An 18688-nucleotide genomic window follows, 5' to 3' on the forward strand; every position below is an offset into this window, starting at 1 on the left:
CTTATTGGCCCAGCATTTCTTTCCCTCTTCCAGGGGACAACAAGGCTGAAAAGGTGATTGTGAGGGAAGTAAATAGTGCGGTGCAGACTTGATGGACCAACTGTTCTTTCACTGCCCAACAATTTAATATGTTCAGATGCAGAATCATGAAAAAGAAGCATAATCTTAAAATTAGAGATAGGTCATCTACAAGTGAAATTAGGCAGCATGCTTTCTACAAAGGGAGTGGAAATCTCTACCCCAAGAGGCAATGGATGCTGTGATGTTTGTAATTGTCCAACAGATCAAAACATTGTTAGGCGTTAGCCTCAAGGCATATGGATCAATGGAGTTTAGATGTAGAAATAACAGAACTGGCTTCAGCAGTTGAATTACTAACCCCAAATCCTATTTTTCTGAATTTCAGGGAGGGGAAAGGTTAAAGAGCATGGTGACTCCCTGATCCTTCAATATTTTATATGCCTTCCCTGAACATCACTGTTTTTCTATTTGGTTTAAAGTACTTCAAATAAGTACTTTAACCTCAGGGTTAGCATTACACACTGCTCTATATTATAGCTTACAAAGAAATCAGAAATTAAAAGTGAAAGCAGCAAGTACATAACCACCACTCAATAGTGCCAAAGTGGAATAGGTGCAATACTCATTGTTACAGCATTCTCATCACTGAACTAGTTCCTAGAGGGCAGCACTGCACAAGAGTGTGCACAGGTTGAAATTTGCTGGAAAGACAATTATATCGGGTACAGATTTCTTATCAATCATAACAGAAAACAGGAGCTGAGGTCATTCCATTTTGCTCCACCATTCAAAATCATGAAAGATCCTCCATCTCAACACCATACTCCTGCTCTTTAGAGTGTAGAAATCTATCACTAGCTCAAAAATAATTTACCATCTAGTAATTGTAATACTCAGTTTCACAAAAATTCAAAGCAATTTTTTTTTGAAGTTCTATTCTTACCCTGCACAAGCTTGTAAGCAAGCCAACATGGTAGCCAGTGTTTCTGGAGGGAGTTGAGCACTCTTGGGCTGTTCCTTTTCTGGGGCCAGTCCACCCATAATTGAAGGGCACCGTCTCTTTAGGAACGTCACACATGCCTGGATAAATGGCTCCTGTTTAAATAAAAAGTTGAAAATTATCACCTCCTTCTATCTCCACCACCACTCCTCAACACACTCAGCATTTATACTTTATGACTGAGGAACAATACTGAGTTCAAACATACCAAATTATTATGAAGTACATTTATCAGTTTAATAGATACTCTTTCATCGAGAACTGTGACAACTTTTTGCAGCCATGTACGTTTGAGTTATGCATGTGCCCTCAGATCCAAAGTGTTCACTAATGCTGTTTTGAATCCAATTATCAGCTGCATATTGAAGTCCAGAGCAATAACTCTTATATGCCATTGCAACTTGACAGATGGAAAATGGCACGTTCAAGAGATGGCACAGCAACACAGTAGTTAGTAGTGCTGCGTCACAGTGCCGGAGACCCAGGTTCAATTCTGGCCTTGGGTTTGCATATGCTCCCAGCAGTTGCATGTTTTTCCTCTGGCTTTCTCCCACAGACCAAAGATGTATAGGTTAGGTGGATTAGCCATGGTAAACACAAGGGGTTACAGCAATAGGGCAGGGCTTGGGCCTGGGTCTGGCACTCTTTTGGTAAGTCAGTGCAGACATGATGGGCCAAATGGCCTCCTTCTGCACCTTAGGGGTTTAAAGACTGAATATGGATCCCTCATTTCAAACTGGTAACTGGATTAAGAACAATATTGGCTAAAACTTGGAGCAATAATTGTTGACAGCATAAAGATACCAGAATTACCCATAGAACGGCATGTAATACAAGCCTGTAAATATTGTTCAAATCTTGGATACATTCTTGTTAACTCAATAAATAAAAAATACAGAATAATGGTACAAATGTAATTCTGGGTATTTACTTTTTCTAGAGACAAGATCCCATTCAAATTATTGAAAATGTTAGAGTCACAGAACAGAACCTGCCTCTAGCTAACTAGAGCCAATCTGCTGAGGTATACAGGAAACTACAGACCCATAGTAGATGCTAATTACCTATCAACTAAAAAGCATGAAAGGTCAATACATTGTTTTAACCAATTACTCAATAAAAGGTCTGTACAACTTCCATTCCCTCAGTGCCGACTATGTAATCCCACTTGTTTTCATGACAGAGGATCATGGTTGCAAATTATATTCCACTCATATTTCCACATTGTAATCCCAACAAGAACTTGTAGACACCTCTCTTCTACAAAGATAATCTGACTGCACCTTTAAAAACAAAATTTTTCACATGATTTTGAATGCTAAGTATCAAGCTGCGAGACAACCAGATCCCCAATGTGTTGTTATACATTTGAAAAATTAAGACTGCATAAACCTTTATACAGTGGAGGTTTCGCACCAAGTTGGAATGGAATTACTTGAGACATTTTCAGTGGAGTAAAAGCGTCAGCTGCAGCTTACAGGGAAACACCCGCGTCTCAAACAGAAGGCTGTAGGTTCAAGTCCACTCCAGAAAATTAAACAGAAACCTAAGAGGGTGCTGCTTGCGGAGCACTGCACTTCCGGAGGTGCCAATTTTTGGATGAACCAACTGTCCCGGCTCATCCATGCCGACGCTATAGTTAAGCGAGATCACCAATGCCTTTACTTTCTCATAAGATTAAGGAAATTTGGCATGTCCACTATAACTCATCAATTTTTACAGATGCACCATAGAAAGCATTCTTTCTGGCTGTGTCACAACTTGGCATGGCTCCTGCTCAGTCCAAAGCTGCAAAAAAACTACGAAGGGCCATGAAAGAAGCTCAGTCCATCACTCAAACCAGTCTCCCACCCACTGACTTCTACACTTCCCGCTGCCTCGAAAAACAGCCAGCTTAATTGAGGAACCCATGCACACCGGACATACTCTCTTCCATCTTCTCCTGTCAGGAAAAAGATACAAAAGTCTGAGGACAAGTATCAACTGACTCAAGAACAGCTTCTTCCTTACTGCTATCAGATTTTTGAATAGACCTAACTCGTATTAGGTTCATCTTTCCCTACACCCTAGCTATGACTGGAACACTACATTCTACACTCTCTCCTTTCCTTCTTTAGGTACAGGATACTTTTTTGTATCATGTGCAAGAAATAATACTTTTCACTGTATACTAATACAGTTGACAATAACGAACCATCAAGTGTTAAATCGAGGTCTCAATCTTTGACTCAGGTGTCAAATTGAGGTCATACCCATCTTCAAATGGATGTAAAAGATCTCCGGCATCATTTTAAAAAGCAAGGGAGTTCTACTTTGTGTGGGTCAATATCCCTCAAAAACTTAAAAAAGACCATGTGGTTATCAAATTGCTGCTTGTGAGAGCTTGCTATGCATACATTGCTTCTTGCACTATAAAAATTACTTAATTGGCAAAAGTATTTGCTGTGGCAGAATTTACTGCCGATTTACATTCAAGTGCAAATGAAATGAAGACTTGTATTTATAAAGTGTCTTTCACAACCGCAGGATGACCCAAAGCACTTTACAGCCAATAAAGGACTTCTGTAGTACCTGCTATAATGTCAGGAATCTGGCAGCCAATTTCCAAAAGCAATCTCCCATAAACAACCATGTGATACTAACCAAATAATCTCTTTTTGTGATGTTGACTAAATGATAAATATATTGGCCAGGAGACCAAGAATTAGATCCCTTCACTTCGAAATGAAGCCACAAAACCTTTTACAGTGTCTCCTGTCAAGGCAAAATGATGTGCATGCAGATAACAATCTGCTCGGAAAGCCAGTCTTGATTATACACAGGACATAATTCTACTGCATTGTGTCCCTAGCAAATAAGATGGTTGGCATAATGCATTTAGTATTGAATAACATAACAGACTTGGTTCATAATTTAACTGAAAGTTTAAAAGAATAAACAAATACTAGCATCCTATATTGCAGAAGTGTACATATAACAGGATGAGTTGCACTGTAATTGTAAACAACCTATAGGAAATTGTAAATTGAAATGCATCAATACCACAGCTTTAAATCCCTGCTGCCCCTTGCCTATTGCCACCCTACTGATCCATCCTCTCACCCAGGTTTGGAAACCTTATTCCATCTATGATTAAGCTGAAGTGGGGAAAATTCCCATTAATTTCTATATACCATATCTTGATGCTTTTGTTTCCGAGATCCAAGGTGCTGTGTAAACCCGGCAGAGAAACAACGGGTGAAATTTTCTGGTTGCTCATGGTGTGGCAACAGCAGCAAATGCATCCAATTTTTTTTTAAATGGCATAAAGCCCTGGTTTAATTCCTCATTCAAAAGACCACTCCTGACTGTGCAGTGCTCTCTCTGTACCACACTGAGGTGTCTGCCTAAATTTCTGGACTCAAGTCTTGAATTGGACTTGAATCGTAACCTTCTGACTTAAGCTGCAAGTGCTAGCAACTGAGCCATGGATGACCCTGAAGTAGTATGTAATAGTGCCAAAAAATTCCAAAGGCTCAACAGATACCTTTTACATTGAAACGCGCATTACAACATTTAGAAATAAAGCGGTTCAAGTTCATATCTTACCCCATGCTCGCGAATTTTATCAGTTAACCATTTATCAAGTTTGAGGTATTCTCGGCGAGATGCAAGTGCAGCAAGGTCAATAACAAAGGCAAACGGAGTACCATTTAGCAGCATAGACAAGGCCTGTAAGAGAAAAAAAAGATTCAAACAATCACTTAAATAATTGATTCCAACCTTAAAGAAATAGTTTTTAAAAGACAAAAAGGTAGAACCTCCTCGCCAACTCTGTTGGGAGCTACATTCTGATTTTATACAATTGGCACCACAAATTACAAGCCAGATATTTTCGTACTAAAGAAAAGTGTCTTGGAAAGGCTCCCTAATGCATCAGCAAGATGCTAATCTAAACAGATCAATAATTAAGTCACCAGCCTCAATTCTCTGTCAGTGATTAGTTAGTAAATCCCAGCCTACTATACTAATCCAAGAACACTGGAATATAGTGATGGATAAACAAGGCACCTAACTGCATTTCTCTTTTCTGATCACCCTCTAGCTCTGGCTGGAAATGAACGATTTGGCTTGGCTCAACCATGCAAGTAATTCCCTGCCGACACTTAAAAATTACAATCTTGGCAGGGTTGCAAATGGAAGCAGTTAAAAATTCAATATTTGGAAATTTAACTTTGCAATCTTTACACATTTGTTCAACAGTTCATTGCAAGGAACTCCAATAAATTTAGATTCCTTCTAGTAAGGCCTCCAACAGATGCAAAATTATGCTAAAACTGCACTAGCTCAATTATACTTTTGTAAATACATCTGGTGGCTGAGATTTTGCCACCATGGGTGCAAATGGTGACACAGGCACAAATGGTGACATAGGCACAAAATGCTGCCTGCTAAATTTCATAAGGCTGTGTTCGCCCGCCAAAAGGTTGGGAACCTTATTTGAATATAGTAAGTCTAATTAACAGGCAGCCCCACCATAACCCTCTTCCACATTGTAATGTCCAACTGTGCTGGTGTGACACCACACCAGCATAGTTCCTAGTTCAATTACAATTGCATCCAAGATAAATTTCCCATTAAAATCAAACTTACCTGCACTAAGCCTGGTCATTTTTACCCAAAAAATGTGCATCATATATGCACTAAATACATAATAAACCTTCAATCCATTTAGAACAAGTGCATTTCAGAGCGCGGTTCTGGTCCCAATTCCAGTTATTTACAACTGAGCTTGGCTATAAAAGTGAGCAGAGCCAAAGGGCAGACCCAACTGCAGGTATTCCATCCAAAGTGTTCAGTTATCTTTGTGAAATGCACTTTCTCCCTCAGTGAAACTTTGATCGATCATTAACATGAATTACCCTTTTAATAGCAAACACTATTTAAAAAGAGTAAACTGCTTTACTGTTAACAGTCTCCAGATTCAAGAGTGCATTCACTGATACTCTAATTTGTATCTGAGCTTGAAATGCAACAGCTAAAAGAATTTTGACAAATTAATTTGTGTATACAACACATTTCCAATATTAGTAGTGACAAAGTGCTAACCACCACGCACTGCGCACAAGACTGCAAATTTATTCAGTCATCAATTAGCCCAGCAATACACAACTCGGATTTTAGCAGAACGTAATAGTTCAGCTTTGTCACACTCTCTCAGTATGGTAATCCAGGGGGTAGCCGAATCATGCAAAGAATGCACCTTGTTTAGTCACCTGAGCTGGCTGATGTTAGTCAGGATGCCTGCAGAAGATCTGCTGGAACTACACGAGTGGACTATTATTGCCAAGAAGGCTTCTATAAATAGCTAATCCTCACATATGAAGTACTGTCAGTATGAGGAGATACTGGAGTGAGTATGGAGCCTGTGAAACAGTACTCTAGCAAGAAGTGGAAGCCTTTGAAAAAGTCAATAAAATCATATAATGGATGGATGAAGTTTTTTTTTACTGCGCAGCTGAACACAAAATTATCAGTTTAATTAAGAGTTTTCTTTCAAAGTTGGATTGCATTGGCTGATTGTTTGACTTATGTCCTAGCAAGTACAAAAATGCACAATGTTTTAATGAATTAAAGTTTGCACTCCCAAGTTACGACACATTTAAGCATATATTGGGCTTAAATGTGATATTCCTATGCATATTGGTAATATTACATCAGAAACATTCATTCTCAATCTTTATTGGTTTGACTGGTCGATGCAGCAGCTGACCAGCATCTTCTCAAGGGCCATCAGGAGAAAGAAATACCCGCCAGTGCTGCCTACATTCTATGTATGAATTAAAAAGAAAGGTGTTTACATTGGTGTCTTAGGAACCACATAAGTTTGAAATTAATCTTCCCATTGATTTGCACATCTTACCTATTGATTTCGATACAGAAAATGACAGTTTTAATAGATCTTGGTCTTCAGATTCAGTTTAATCCCATCAGGAGATAACAATATTAAGAACAGCCCCTTACAAGAAACAAGAAGCACCACAAATCTGAATTATTCAGGCTTAGGAGATGGAAGTCAGTTATGGTTTCTCAGAAGGACTCAAGTGCATTGCACTAAATAAGCCCACTAACAAACACTGAGCTAGTTAATGCACAGTTAATGCTAGTAAATGTGGGGCAGCAGTGTGGCATAGTCGTTAGCACTGTTGCCTCTCAGTTCCAGGAACCCAAGTTCGACCTCAGCTTGGATCACTTCTGTGCGGAGTCCGCACGTTCTCACCACGTCTCAGTGGGATTCCTCCGGGTGCTCCCATTTCCTCCCACATTCTGAAAGACATGCTGGTTGGTGCATTGGTCATGCTAAATTCTCTCTCAGGATACCCAAACAGGCATGGAGTGTGGTGACTAGGGGATTTTCACGGTAACTTCATGTAAACCTACTTGTGACGTTAATAAATAAATGAAATAAACAGTCCTTACCTTCAAGTCTTGAGCTACATCTAGAATGCGAGAGAGCTTGGCCTGGTCATACTGCTCACCACGCATGTACCACTCTGCCATTGCGTGCATGATCAGCTGTCGGATTGAGGGGGATTGACCCTGTAAAATATTAAAGAAACCACATGATATATACATAGTCTCTAAGCAAAACACGAAAGCCAATTTTTACTGTTAGCAGCAAAGGTATTTTAAAAAGTTCCAATTTAACTGCAATGATAAGGTTAAATTTTAACACGTATCTGAACACCATCAGACTTCATTTCTCACCAACACTGTAGAATGCTATGAGCTGCTTAAATGAGATCTATATATTTACAACACCTGGCTATCTGTACAATTTATGAAATAAGGGCAGTTAATTCAGACGGTCATAGGGAATGACTGCAATCAATGCAGTCACTGAATGTTGCAGGTGTTTAATAAAAGATTAACATATCATCACTTACAATTACTCCGTTTTTAAAATTAAACACTAAACTATTGTGTTCCTCAAGAATCCCTGTTTCAGCTTACCTGTCCGTGCCAGGCATAGTGCAAGATAATGGCAGAATTCGGATGATTGCCCAGGAAAATTGGCATCAGTGTGGAAATGAGCTCATGGCGTAGAGTGTGCCAGGTCGGATTGATCTGCAGTAAGGCCAGTACCAGCATGTCCGGGCAGTGCTTGATGGGGAAATTGAAGAGCTGTTTGACCTGCTCATACTGTCCCAACTCTGAAAGACGCAGTAAGGTCTCAATGAGGTCCAGGCTTTTCCTGCATCGAGGAAATAAATTGTTGCGTTAGCAGTAGACGATATGGGTGTACAGATCCGCACCCCAAGAGTGGTCTCAAGTATGCTTCAATCACTAAGTTCTTTTCTGGAATCAAATAATCTTCATACAAAAACTGGAGTTGTGCGATTCAAGGTTTTCCTTGCCTGCCTGCAACCCATCCAGCAAGTAAACAACATACAACTGGAGCTATCATAGATTTTAGAAAGTATACTATTGCTTCTATCACCTTAAGTAAAACAACAATGTATAAGTGAAATTTCCTGATCCTTTGGGGTTGTGCAACGTTTTTCAAATAGCTAAGGAACTTCATACCCCTATATGATTAAAATGGGGGCAAAAGATAAGGTTGAAGCATTTGCAAGAATCTTCAGCCAGAAGTGGAGACTGGATGATCCATCTCAGCCTTCTCCAGAGATCCCCAGCATTACAGATGTCGGTCTTCAGTCAATTTGACTCAATCCACGTGATATTAAGTGACGGGTGAAGGCTTCGGATACTGAAATGGCTATAGGCCCAGACAATATTCCAACATTATGACTGAAGATTTGTGCTCCAGAACTTGCTGTGCCTTTAACCAGTACAGCTATAACACTGGCATCTACCCAGCAATGTGGAAAATTGTCCAGCTATGTCTTGTACACAAAAGAGAACAAATCAAACCCCATCAGTCTACCCTTTCCCTCAGAAAAGTGAGTGAAAGGATCATGAACAGCACTATCCAGCAGCACTTACCCAGCAATAAGCTGCTCCTGGATGCTCAGTGTGGGTTCTGCTGGAGTCACTCAGTACCTGACCTCATTACAGTTTTGTGTCAAGCACAGAAAAAAAACAGATGAACGTCAGAGGTGAGGTGAGAATGTCAGCCCTTGACATCAAGGCAGAATTTGACCGAGTATGGCATTAAGGAGCTCGAGCAAAACTGGAGTCAATGGGAATCGGGGAAAACCCTCCACTAATTGGAGTCATACTTGGCACAAAGGAAATGGTTTTGTCGGTTGGAGGTCAATCGTCTCAGCTCCAAGACATCACCACAAGAGTTCCTCAGGGTAGTGTCCTAGGCCCAACCATCTCCAGCTACTTCATCAATGACCTTCCTTCAATAAGATCAGAAGAGGGGATGTTTGCAAATGAATCCAAAATATTCAGTACCACTCAAGATTTCTCAGATACTGAAGCAGCCAGTGCCTATATGCAGCAAAACCTGGATAATAGGCAGGCTTGGGCTGATAAAAGGCAAGTTAAATTTGCTCTAACAAAAGATCTATTCATCTAACATTTAATGGCATTACCATCACTGGACCCCGACTATCAACATCCTGGGGTTACCATTGCACCGACTCTCTGACAGAGCATTGAACCCAGCTTCCTGGCACTGAGGTAGCAGTGCTAACTACTGTGCCACCATGCTGCCTATATGCTGGTTAGGCCAGTGAAAAACACATTCTGTAAATTAATTTTTCAAAAATTCTTCTACAATTACATTTCCACAGAAACCAATAACAATATCAGCAACAAAAACAACTTGAAAATATGAATTTCTGGGCTTAATAAGCCTTTTGTTTCACCCCTCTTCCAACAAGCTAAATATCTTATTTGACAGCCACTTCAGATTGCTGCAGCTTAGAAGTAAAAGATTTAACAAGTGTGGCAGTCTCCCAGAGCATACACGTTGTGCAGCAGCCTAGAAATAGTGGGTGTACTATACTCCAGAATCAGCTTCAATACACATTTCAGCTTTAAATAGGTTAACAAAATTATTGTTACTAAATAATGAATGGATATCCCCAGGCAGTCTTGTGGCCCCATTTGTTCTCATCAACACCATAAAATCACAAAAACTACAGCACTGCTCGTGCTGATACCAGCTCTCCAAAGCAAGTTGCCTATAAAGCCATTCCCCCTCCCCTTTTGAATACCTTTTAAAATACATCTTCCTTGTCAAATAATAATCCAATTTCCTTACAAAATCAGTCTCGTGTGGCATAATGAAGCAACTCATTTTCTCATAACTTTCTCCTCATCAAAAAAGATCTAACTTCTATTCTCCTGCTCATGATCCTGCCTCTAGCTCCATCTGCAAACAATTTCGTATTTATCCTTATACAACTTCTCACTTAGATGTCTCCATAACATTCCAACTTAACCCTTTCTGTGCTAAAGCAAAAAGCTCCAACTTTTAAGCCTCTCGTTGTAACCAAACTTCTCCAACTAAAGACCCCCATACCCTTTTTTTCAATGGATCACACACCCTGTCCACAACTGTACATCCTCAAACAGCTTCAGCAATACCTTCTACAAATTGTATCACTTCCTTGTTTTCATATTCAACACCTAAGAATCCAAGATTTTTTTCATTTGAAAGAAATCTATTTTGATTAATGCCAAAACGAGCAGTTCAAAAGGTAAACATAGATCCAATATTTTCCTCAATTAAACTGAAGCTGACTGGATCAAACAGCAAACAGAAATATTGCACTTTTAAATTCAACCAATTCTACTTTTCTCAAACCGCACTAGTGTCTGTGGGGAAGTTCAAGACAAGCAATAAATTCGTTGCAACATTATACCCCATCCCTCGAGGTTATATTTGTCTTTTTCAAATTATCTCCCAGTTCCACAGCAAGTATTAAACCTTTGTAATCCTATGCAGCATCTCTTTTGTGGGCTCACAACTTCTTGTAGTACAGACATACCATGTAGCAATTTCTCGATTATCATCCTCTGGAGGGGCTTTCAAGATGTCAGTCACCACAGTATGGCATGGGTAGTCAGCAAAACAGAAGATATCTGGGTTCATTAATGAATGCTGAATAAAGGAGAGCTGGAAATAAAAATCAGATCAGATTAGCATTTCCATGATGTCCCTGCCAAAAGCTCGCCCAAGTTTTTTTTAAAAAATCTTTAATGCATGAACCAAGAAGGCTTGGATGGCTGTGTTTTCACGCATGACACATTGTGTGCTGCATTCAGAACTACTCTAAAGCATTACAGATTTCAAAGCTGAATTTTCATTGCCTTATTTCCAACTCTGAAATTCCAGTTCTCCCTTTCTCCATGCATACAACAATAAACGACAGGAAAGTTACATGTTTGCGGCAATACACACAACAGATGGTTTCTACCATCTCCTCAGCCTCTCCTGGAATTAAAATAAAAATATTACTTCTCAATATACTCAAACATTTTCTACTTTTTTCCAACCTTGATGTCCTACACTACAGATCTCGCCTGTCAATATAAAAACTAGAATTTATTAATAATGTTTGGAAGCTTACCAATGCTTGCACTCCAATCAAGTATGTTAAGAGCATGTCGCCCTGCCATATGCCACCAACTAAATGGAGATAAAGGTGGATGATGATGATTCATCCTCCAAAGAAAATGTGTGACATCAATCACTGCACATACAAATTGCCTTTTTAAAAAACAAAATCACCCGAGTGGTGGGTAGAAAGTACAAAGCTACTGCTTTTAAACCAGACAAATTTGGAAACTGGTACTTATTATGGACTTCTAATTATTCTTTAAAATCCAAATAACTTGAAGTGAAGTAATCTTATTTCCCAGTTATTTTTGAAAGTAAATTGAACTGGTCAAAGAAAAAACAAACAAAAATGAAATGCAGAATAGCACTGAAAACAAGTACTTGTTTCTGTTCAAATTTATGACTGTAATTCTTTTGAAGTTCTCACTGCAGAACCTTACACTTTTCTTTAATCCCTTCAATCTTCTTTCCTCCTGCCCTGATAAATCCATCATAAATGCTCAGTCAGCAAATTAAATTGTGTTCATCCACAGAGCAAAATTAAATTGAAAAATTATACAAAAATAAACTGCTGGACTGGCAAGTAAAACTTCCATGCTTGTGTAAAAACAACAATTCCACCTTAGGAATTTTTAAACAGAGCTTTGAAACAGTCAGAAAACAGAACACCTTAAATACCAGAATCAGATTTTAAATCTGAACTTGGCACCAATGGGAAATTTAACAAACCACAATCAGATTAGAATTTAGGCTCACCACCAACTTTCCACTGCATGCCCAGCCAACACTGAATCTTGTAATTTTCGATCCATCCCAATTACAAGTTCACAAGCATGTTTTAGTTTTCATAAAGTCTGCCAGACTCACATACTTTGATAAACGTAACATATTTTCCTATCCAAATTCAACACAATAAATCGCAAAGAAAACATTGAGATTTAAGTATTGCTCTTTACAGATTTAAATCCTCAGCCAAGATTGCATGCCCAGAAAGGAGTGAGGACAGACAGCAGAGAAAAAGAGAGTGCAACTAACTGGATTGTTCTTTGAAAGAACCAGCACAGACTATTTGGGCTGAATGAACTCTTGTCGTATTGTACTGTTTATTTCTAGGAATCTACTGTATAAGGAGGGGGCTTGATCAAAGTACTCAAAGAAAATTTTATATCTGGCTGAGACCAACGATACAGATCTTAAATGTAAAACATTCGCTAATAAATCCCGCAGGGAACTTGGCAGACTTTTTTTTAATGAAAAGTAGTGAGAATATGGAACACAATACTACAAGTTGTAGTTGATTCAAATAGCACAGGCCATGGGGAGCTTAAAAGATGGTACAAAATGTTACTTGCATCTCTGCTGTGTACTTAATGTTAAAAAAGCTCCTACTATGCAATAGTAGGTACGATTGGGTGGCATCTGCCCAGATTCATTTTACAATTGAAATTGAAGGACCACAAAACAGAAGACTGAGCAGTTACTGAACATTTACCTTGAAGCACTATCTTAGGAAATTATGTGAATGACTCGAAGTGCCAGAAGAATTAAAAAGCTAACAAGTGACCATTCCAATAGGTAATGCCTGTAGATTTGCAAGTCCATATTACAATCTCAGCATATTTATGCAACAAAAGGGTCATCACCCCTCACTTTCTCCCCTTCATAACAAAGATGGCACCATGTGATGGCAGAAATTACTTTTTTGGTCACATTTTTTCCACATTTGTGCCATTCTCATCAAGAATTTAAATGGTAGCATATAACAATGTATTCCAGAGCTCACCATCCTGCTCTCTGAACTCAAGCAAAAGCCAGAGTGCACTGATATATTTTCTTAAGTCCATCGCTAAATTCCATGTTTGTGAATATACCTGTCCTTCTGCATGTTTCCAAGGCCTGTAGATGAGATCAACAGGAAAGACTTCAATCCCCATCCCTTTTTGGATTCCATACACTGTTATTTGTAGACCTTTGCTGTCACGAAGGATGAATCCTGGGTGATCCAGTTCATAAGTCACCTCCTTAAAATTCAGGTTTGGATTCTGAAATCAAAACAAAAGGTCCTGATTTTATCAAAAACACAATGTAGTAAAAGTACATCTTATCCAATGTAATGGACAATGTGCTTCACACCAACTGAAAGTGAAAGGAGACAAATACAAATCTGAAGGGAAGCCATTTAGCATCAAAGGTAGCACCAAATGACTACTACTTTTCCCCATGCAAAGGATGCTGCCAGGCCTTATTGGTTTTATTTTCAATTAAGAACAAGATGATTCTTCCAAACTTGTGCAGCAAGACTAAAGTATCACCGAAAACAGTTAATCTGCTCCAGGTTAAATATGGTCCTTACCCCATAAGCTATTTTAGTGGAATCACCAAATGTGATTTGCACAGCTGTTTTCCAAAAGGAGAATGAGTGTAAAATCAAAACCGCAACGGAGACAAAAATAAGGTTAAAAACAGAAATTGCTAGAGTCAGCAGATCTGACATCAGTTGTCAGATTGACTAGAGGGTTGATTTTTTATCCCCCTTAATTTTATTTGGTCTCTATTTTTCTGCTAGTTACATATGACTTGTCGTGCTATTGTGAATCATCATTTGCCACTTCTTCCTGCCACAAGCACCATCTGAGATGTTACATCTTGTTAAGACTGCTTAAAAATTAAATCTTTATCTTCTGAGCTAACAAGAACATTTAGCATGCTACGTTTCACTGCAGAATACATTCTTGCGTAGTTTAGCATCAGGCTTTCAGACTGGTGAACAATCCTTCTTAGCTGGGTCTGTTATTACTGCCTCAAAACCTGACAAATCTGCTCACCTGAGTGCCTTAACGTTGAAATTTTGTCCTACCATTGAATTTTCATGAACATTGAGGCAACCTGTGTGCAAATGGAAGTTTTCTGACAACTAGAAATGATCCAACAGTTGTACATAGGATAAAGATATTATAAACCATAACTTCTTGATTGTAACTTTTATTGTCAGTTTAATGTCCTTTTTTATGCCATTACTCTCATTGTTCTCCAGAGCATTGAACCTGGTGGCTGTGGTGAGTGACTGATTTGAATTGAAAACCGCTTTTTTCCTGTACTTCCGGTTCTCGGGGCTTGTTAGAGTGTAGTTTACTTCCGTACCGGAAGTTAGGCGAGGGGATAGTTGTTAAGGGGGAGCGGGGGGTATAAATCGGATACTCACCCGGGGACCCACCTCATTGTTCTCCGGAGCATTGAACCTGGTGGCTGTGGTGAGTGACTGATTTGAATTGAAAACCGCTTTTTTCCTGTACTTCCGGTTCTCGGGGCTTGTTAGAGTGTAGTTTACTTCCATACCGGAAGTTAGGCGAGGGGATTGTAGTTAAGGGGGAGCGGGGGGTACAAAAAAAGGGGTAGCAGCATACAGCGGGCAGCGTCGGGAGCAGGCAGCGGAGTGAGCGGGAACTGAGTGAGAAGGGCTTTGGCTCGCTGGGCTTAGGCGAGAGTAGGCTTAGAGAAGGGGCGCTTACAGGAGGTTGGGACATGGCAGGGACTATAGGGAGGAATATAAGTTGTGTCAGGTGCCACATGTGGGAGTTCTTGGTGGTGTCACGTGTCCCCAAGGTCCACATCTGCAGTAAACGTTTAGAACTGCAGCGCTTGAGGGCCCGGGTCAGGCAACTTGAGGGGCGTTTGGAGGATGCGTTTCTAGTCAGGGAAAACGAGGAGTTGATGGCTAGGAACCACGAGCAGGGAGAGGTCCCAAGGGCTGAAGAGCAGGAAGGGTGGACGACTGTTAGGAGGAGAAAGAGGAAGAAGAAGAGTAGTCAGGGTCCCTCGGCCTCCCCGGAGGCCCCCCAAGGTTCGTCGACAGGGGCACAGAAAGATAGGCAGGAAGGGGAGACTGACTTATAGGGACAGAAGGGGGCTGGCAAGGTGATAGTGGTAGGGGATGGGAGGGTCCGAGGTATTGATAGGAGGTTCTGTGGACAGAGGCGTGACTCCAGGATGGTGGTCTGCCTCCCTGGAGCAGGGGTAAAGGATGTAACGGAAAGGGTAGAGGGAATTTTGAAAGGGGAGGGGACCCAGGCAGAGGTCATAGTACACGTAGGGGAGGGGGACATAGGAAGGAGTAGGAGGGTAGAGGTCCGTAGGCAATTTAGGGAGTTGGGGTCCAAACTAAAGAGCAGGACCTCCAGGGTGGCACTCTCTGGGTTGCTGCCCAGTAGCAGGGCAAAGAATGACGAGATCATGCAGTTGAATGCATGGTTGAGGGATTGGTGTAGGGTAGAGGGCTTTACTTTTGTGGATCACTGGGAGGTGTTTAGGAGAGAAGGGCAACTGTACAGGAGGGGTGGGGAGAATTTGAACGGGAGGGGAACTAGTGTCTTAGCGGGGAGGTTAGCTGGGGTGTTCAGGAATGGTTTAAACTAATAAGGAAGGGGGGTGGGGAGGTGGCTGGGAGAGAGTCGGGTGAAAAGAAAATTATCAGGGAGAAGAAGGTTCCGAGGGACACTCGTGGGTTGAACTGTGTCTGTTTCAATGCTAGGAGTGTGGCAGGGAAAACGGATGAGCTTAGGGCCTTGATGTTTGTGAGGCAGTTAGACGTGGTGGCTGTAATGGAGACGTGGTTACGGGAAGGGCAGGACTGGCAGCTGAATGTTCCTGGGTACAAGTGTTTTAGGTGTGACAGAGGAGGGTTGAAGAGAGGTGGAGGGGTGGCACTGTTAGTAAAGGAAAACATCACAGTAGTGCAGAGGGAGGACAATATAGAAGAGACAGGGGTTGAGTCACTGTGGGTGGAGTTGAGGAATAAAAAGGGAGAGATCACATTGCTAGGGGTGTACTATAGGCCACCCAACAGCCCGAGGTCGGTGGAGGAAGGCATTTGCAGGGGCATTTTGGACAGGTGCAGGAAGAATAGAGTGGTTGTAGTGGGTGACTTTAATCTTCCCAGAGTGAATTGGAGGGAGCCTAGAGCTGGGGGTACGGAGGGAGAGGAGTTTGTGAAATGTGTTTTGGAAGGGTCGCTAGAGCAGTATGTAACGAGCCCGACTAGGGGAGGGGCTATACTGGATTTAGTGTTGGGTAATGAGCCGGGGCAGGTGGGTGAGGTAGAGGTAGGCGAACATGTGGATAACAGTGACCACAAGTCCGTCTACTTTAGGATAAAAATGGAAAGGGACGAGTGCTGGCCGAACGGAAGTGTGCTGAACTGGGGAAAGGCGAGCTATAGCAGGATTAGGAAGGAGCTGCAGGACACTGATTGGGAGGGACTATTAGCTGGCAAGTCCACGGTTGGCAAGTGGGAGGCTTTTAAGGGCAAAATGAAATGGTTGCAGGGGAGGTATGTTCCGGTTAAGCGGAAGGATGGGAAAGGTAGGATTAGAGAGCTGTGGATTACAGGGGGTATTGAAGACTTGGTCAGGAAGAAGAGGGAGGCGTATGTTAGGTCGAAACGACTGGGTACGGAGAGTGCACTGGAGGAATATAGAGAGAGTAGGAGGGAGCTAAAAAGGGGAATTAGAAGGGCGAAGAGAGGGCATGAAATGGCTTTGGCTGGTAGGATTAAGGAAAATCCAAAAGCATTTTATTCCTATATTAGGAGCAAGAGAGTAGTTAGAGGGAAAATTGGTCCTCTTAGGGACAAGAGTGGAGAGTTATGTATTGAGTCGGAGGGAATGGGGGAGCTCCTGAATGAATACTTTGCGTCGGTATTCACGAAGGAGAGGGGTTCGGAATCGTGCGGTCTCTTGGAGGGAGCTGAGGATCAGTTGCAGGAAATATCTATTACGAGGGAGGAAGTGCTAGGGCTTTTAGGTAGCGTAAGGACGGATAAAGCTCCGGGGCCTGATGGTATTTATCCCAGGCTGCTTAGGGAGGTGAAAGATGAAATTGCTGGGCCTCTGGCGCAAATCTTTGTCTCTTCTTTGGACACAGGGGAGGTCCCAGAGGACTGGAGGGTAGCAAATGTGGTACCGCTGTTCAAAAAAGGTAGTAGGGATAACCCTGGAAATTATAGACCGGTGAGTTTGACATCGGTGGTAGGGAAATTAATGGAAAAAATACTTAGGGGTAGGATGTATGAGCATTTGGAGCGTTGCGATCTGATTAGGGATACGCAACATGGCTTTGTTAGAGGGAGGTCTTGCCTTACGAATCTGGTGGAATTCTTTGAGGAGGTGACAAAAACGGTTGACGATGGGAGAGCCGTTGATGTTATCTATATGGATTTCAGTAAGGCGTTTGACAAAGTCCCTCATGGTAGGCTGGTAGAAAAGGTTAAGACGCATGGGATACGAGGCCAGGTAGCTAGGTGGATTGAGAACTGGCTGGGTAATAGGAGACAGAGGGTAGTTGGGGAGGGGACCTTGTCAGGCTGGAGGCCAGTGACCAGTGGTGTGCTGCAGGGCTCAGTACTGGGACCTCTCCTGTTTGTAGTATACATAAATGACTTGGAAGAGAGCGTAGGTGGTGTGATCAGCAAGTTTGCTGATGACACCAAGATGGCAGGGTTGGCGGGTACTGAACTGGATTGTCAGGTGATACAACAGGATATAGATAGGTTGGTGCATTGGGCAGATAGGTGGCAGATGGAATTTAATCCTGACAAATGCGAGGTGATGCATTTTGGAAGGAATAATGCAGAGAGGAGCTATGTGATAAAAGGTAGACAGATTAGGAGTATAGACATACAGAGGGACCTGGGAGTGCAGGTCCACAAATCCATGAAGGTTGCGTCACAAGTGGAGAAGGTTGTTAGGAAGGCTTATGGAATGTTAGCCTTTATAGGAAGGGGTATAGAGTATAAAAGCTGCTGTCTAATGCTTCAGTTGTATAGAACGTTGGTTAGACCGCATTTGGAGTACTGCGTCCAGTTCTGGTCACCTTACTACCGGAAGGACGTGGAGTCTCTGGAAAGGGTGCAGAGGAGGTTTACCAGGATGTTGCCTGGCATGGAGGGGCTGGGTTACGAGGAAAGGTTGGAGAAACTGGGACTATTCTCCTTGGAAAGACGGAGATTGAGGGGGGACATGATAGAGGTATATGATACTGAAGGGAATAGATAGAGTTAATAGTGAGAGACTGCTCCCTAGACTGGGTACAAACACGAGAGGTCATGATTTAAGGGTGAGGGGGGAGAGGTATAATTTGGAAGTGAGAGGAAG

General features: G+C 41.6%; 1 protein-coding gene across 6 annotated transcripts in view; it reads right to left on the reverse strand.

Moving 5' to 3' along the window:
• cnot1 (CCR4-NOT transcription complex, subunit 1) overlaps window positions 1-18688 on the reverse strand; it is a 188800-nt gene that overhangs the window by 98043 nt on the left and 72069 nt on the right. For all 6 annotated transcript variants that reach the window (XM_080187255.1, XM_080187259.1, XM_080187254.1 and 3 more), the window contains 6 exons: window positions 13412-13582; window positions 10969-11096; window positions 8015-8255; window positions 7481-7600; window positions 4610-4732; window positions 965-1116 (listed from right to left, as the gene is read on the reverse strand). In XM_080187255.1, the coding sequence (XP_080043381.1) occupies window positions 965-1116; window positions 4610-4732; window positions 7481-7600; window positions 8015-8255; window positions 10969-11096; window positions 13412-13582 (935 nt within the window). The remainder of the gene's footprint in view (window positions 1-964; window positions 1117-4609; window positions 4733-7480; window positions 7601-8014; window positions 8256-10968; window positions 11097-13411; window positions 13583-18688) is intronic.

Source organism: Carcharhinus amblyrhynchos, chromosome 4 (genome assembly GCF_965287045.1).
Source record: "Carcharhinus amblyrhynchos chromosome 4, sCarAmb.v2.hapA, whole genome shotgun sequence".
Lineage (NCBI taxonomy): Eukaryota > Metazoa > Chordata > Chondrichthyes > Carcharhiniformes > Carcharhinidae > Carcharhinus > Carcharhinus amblyrhynchos.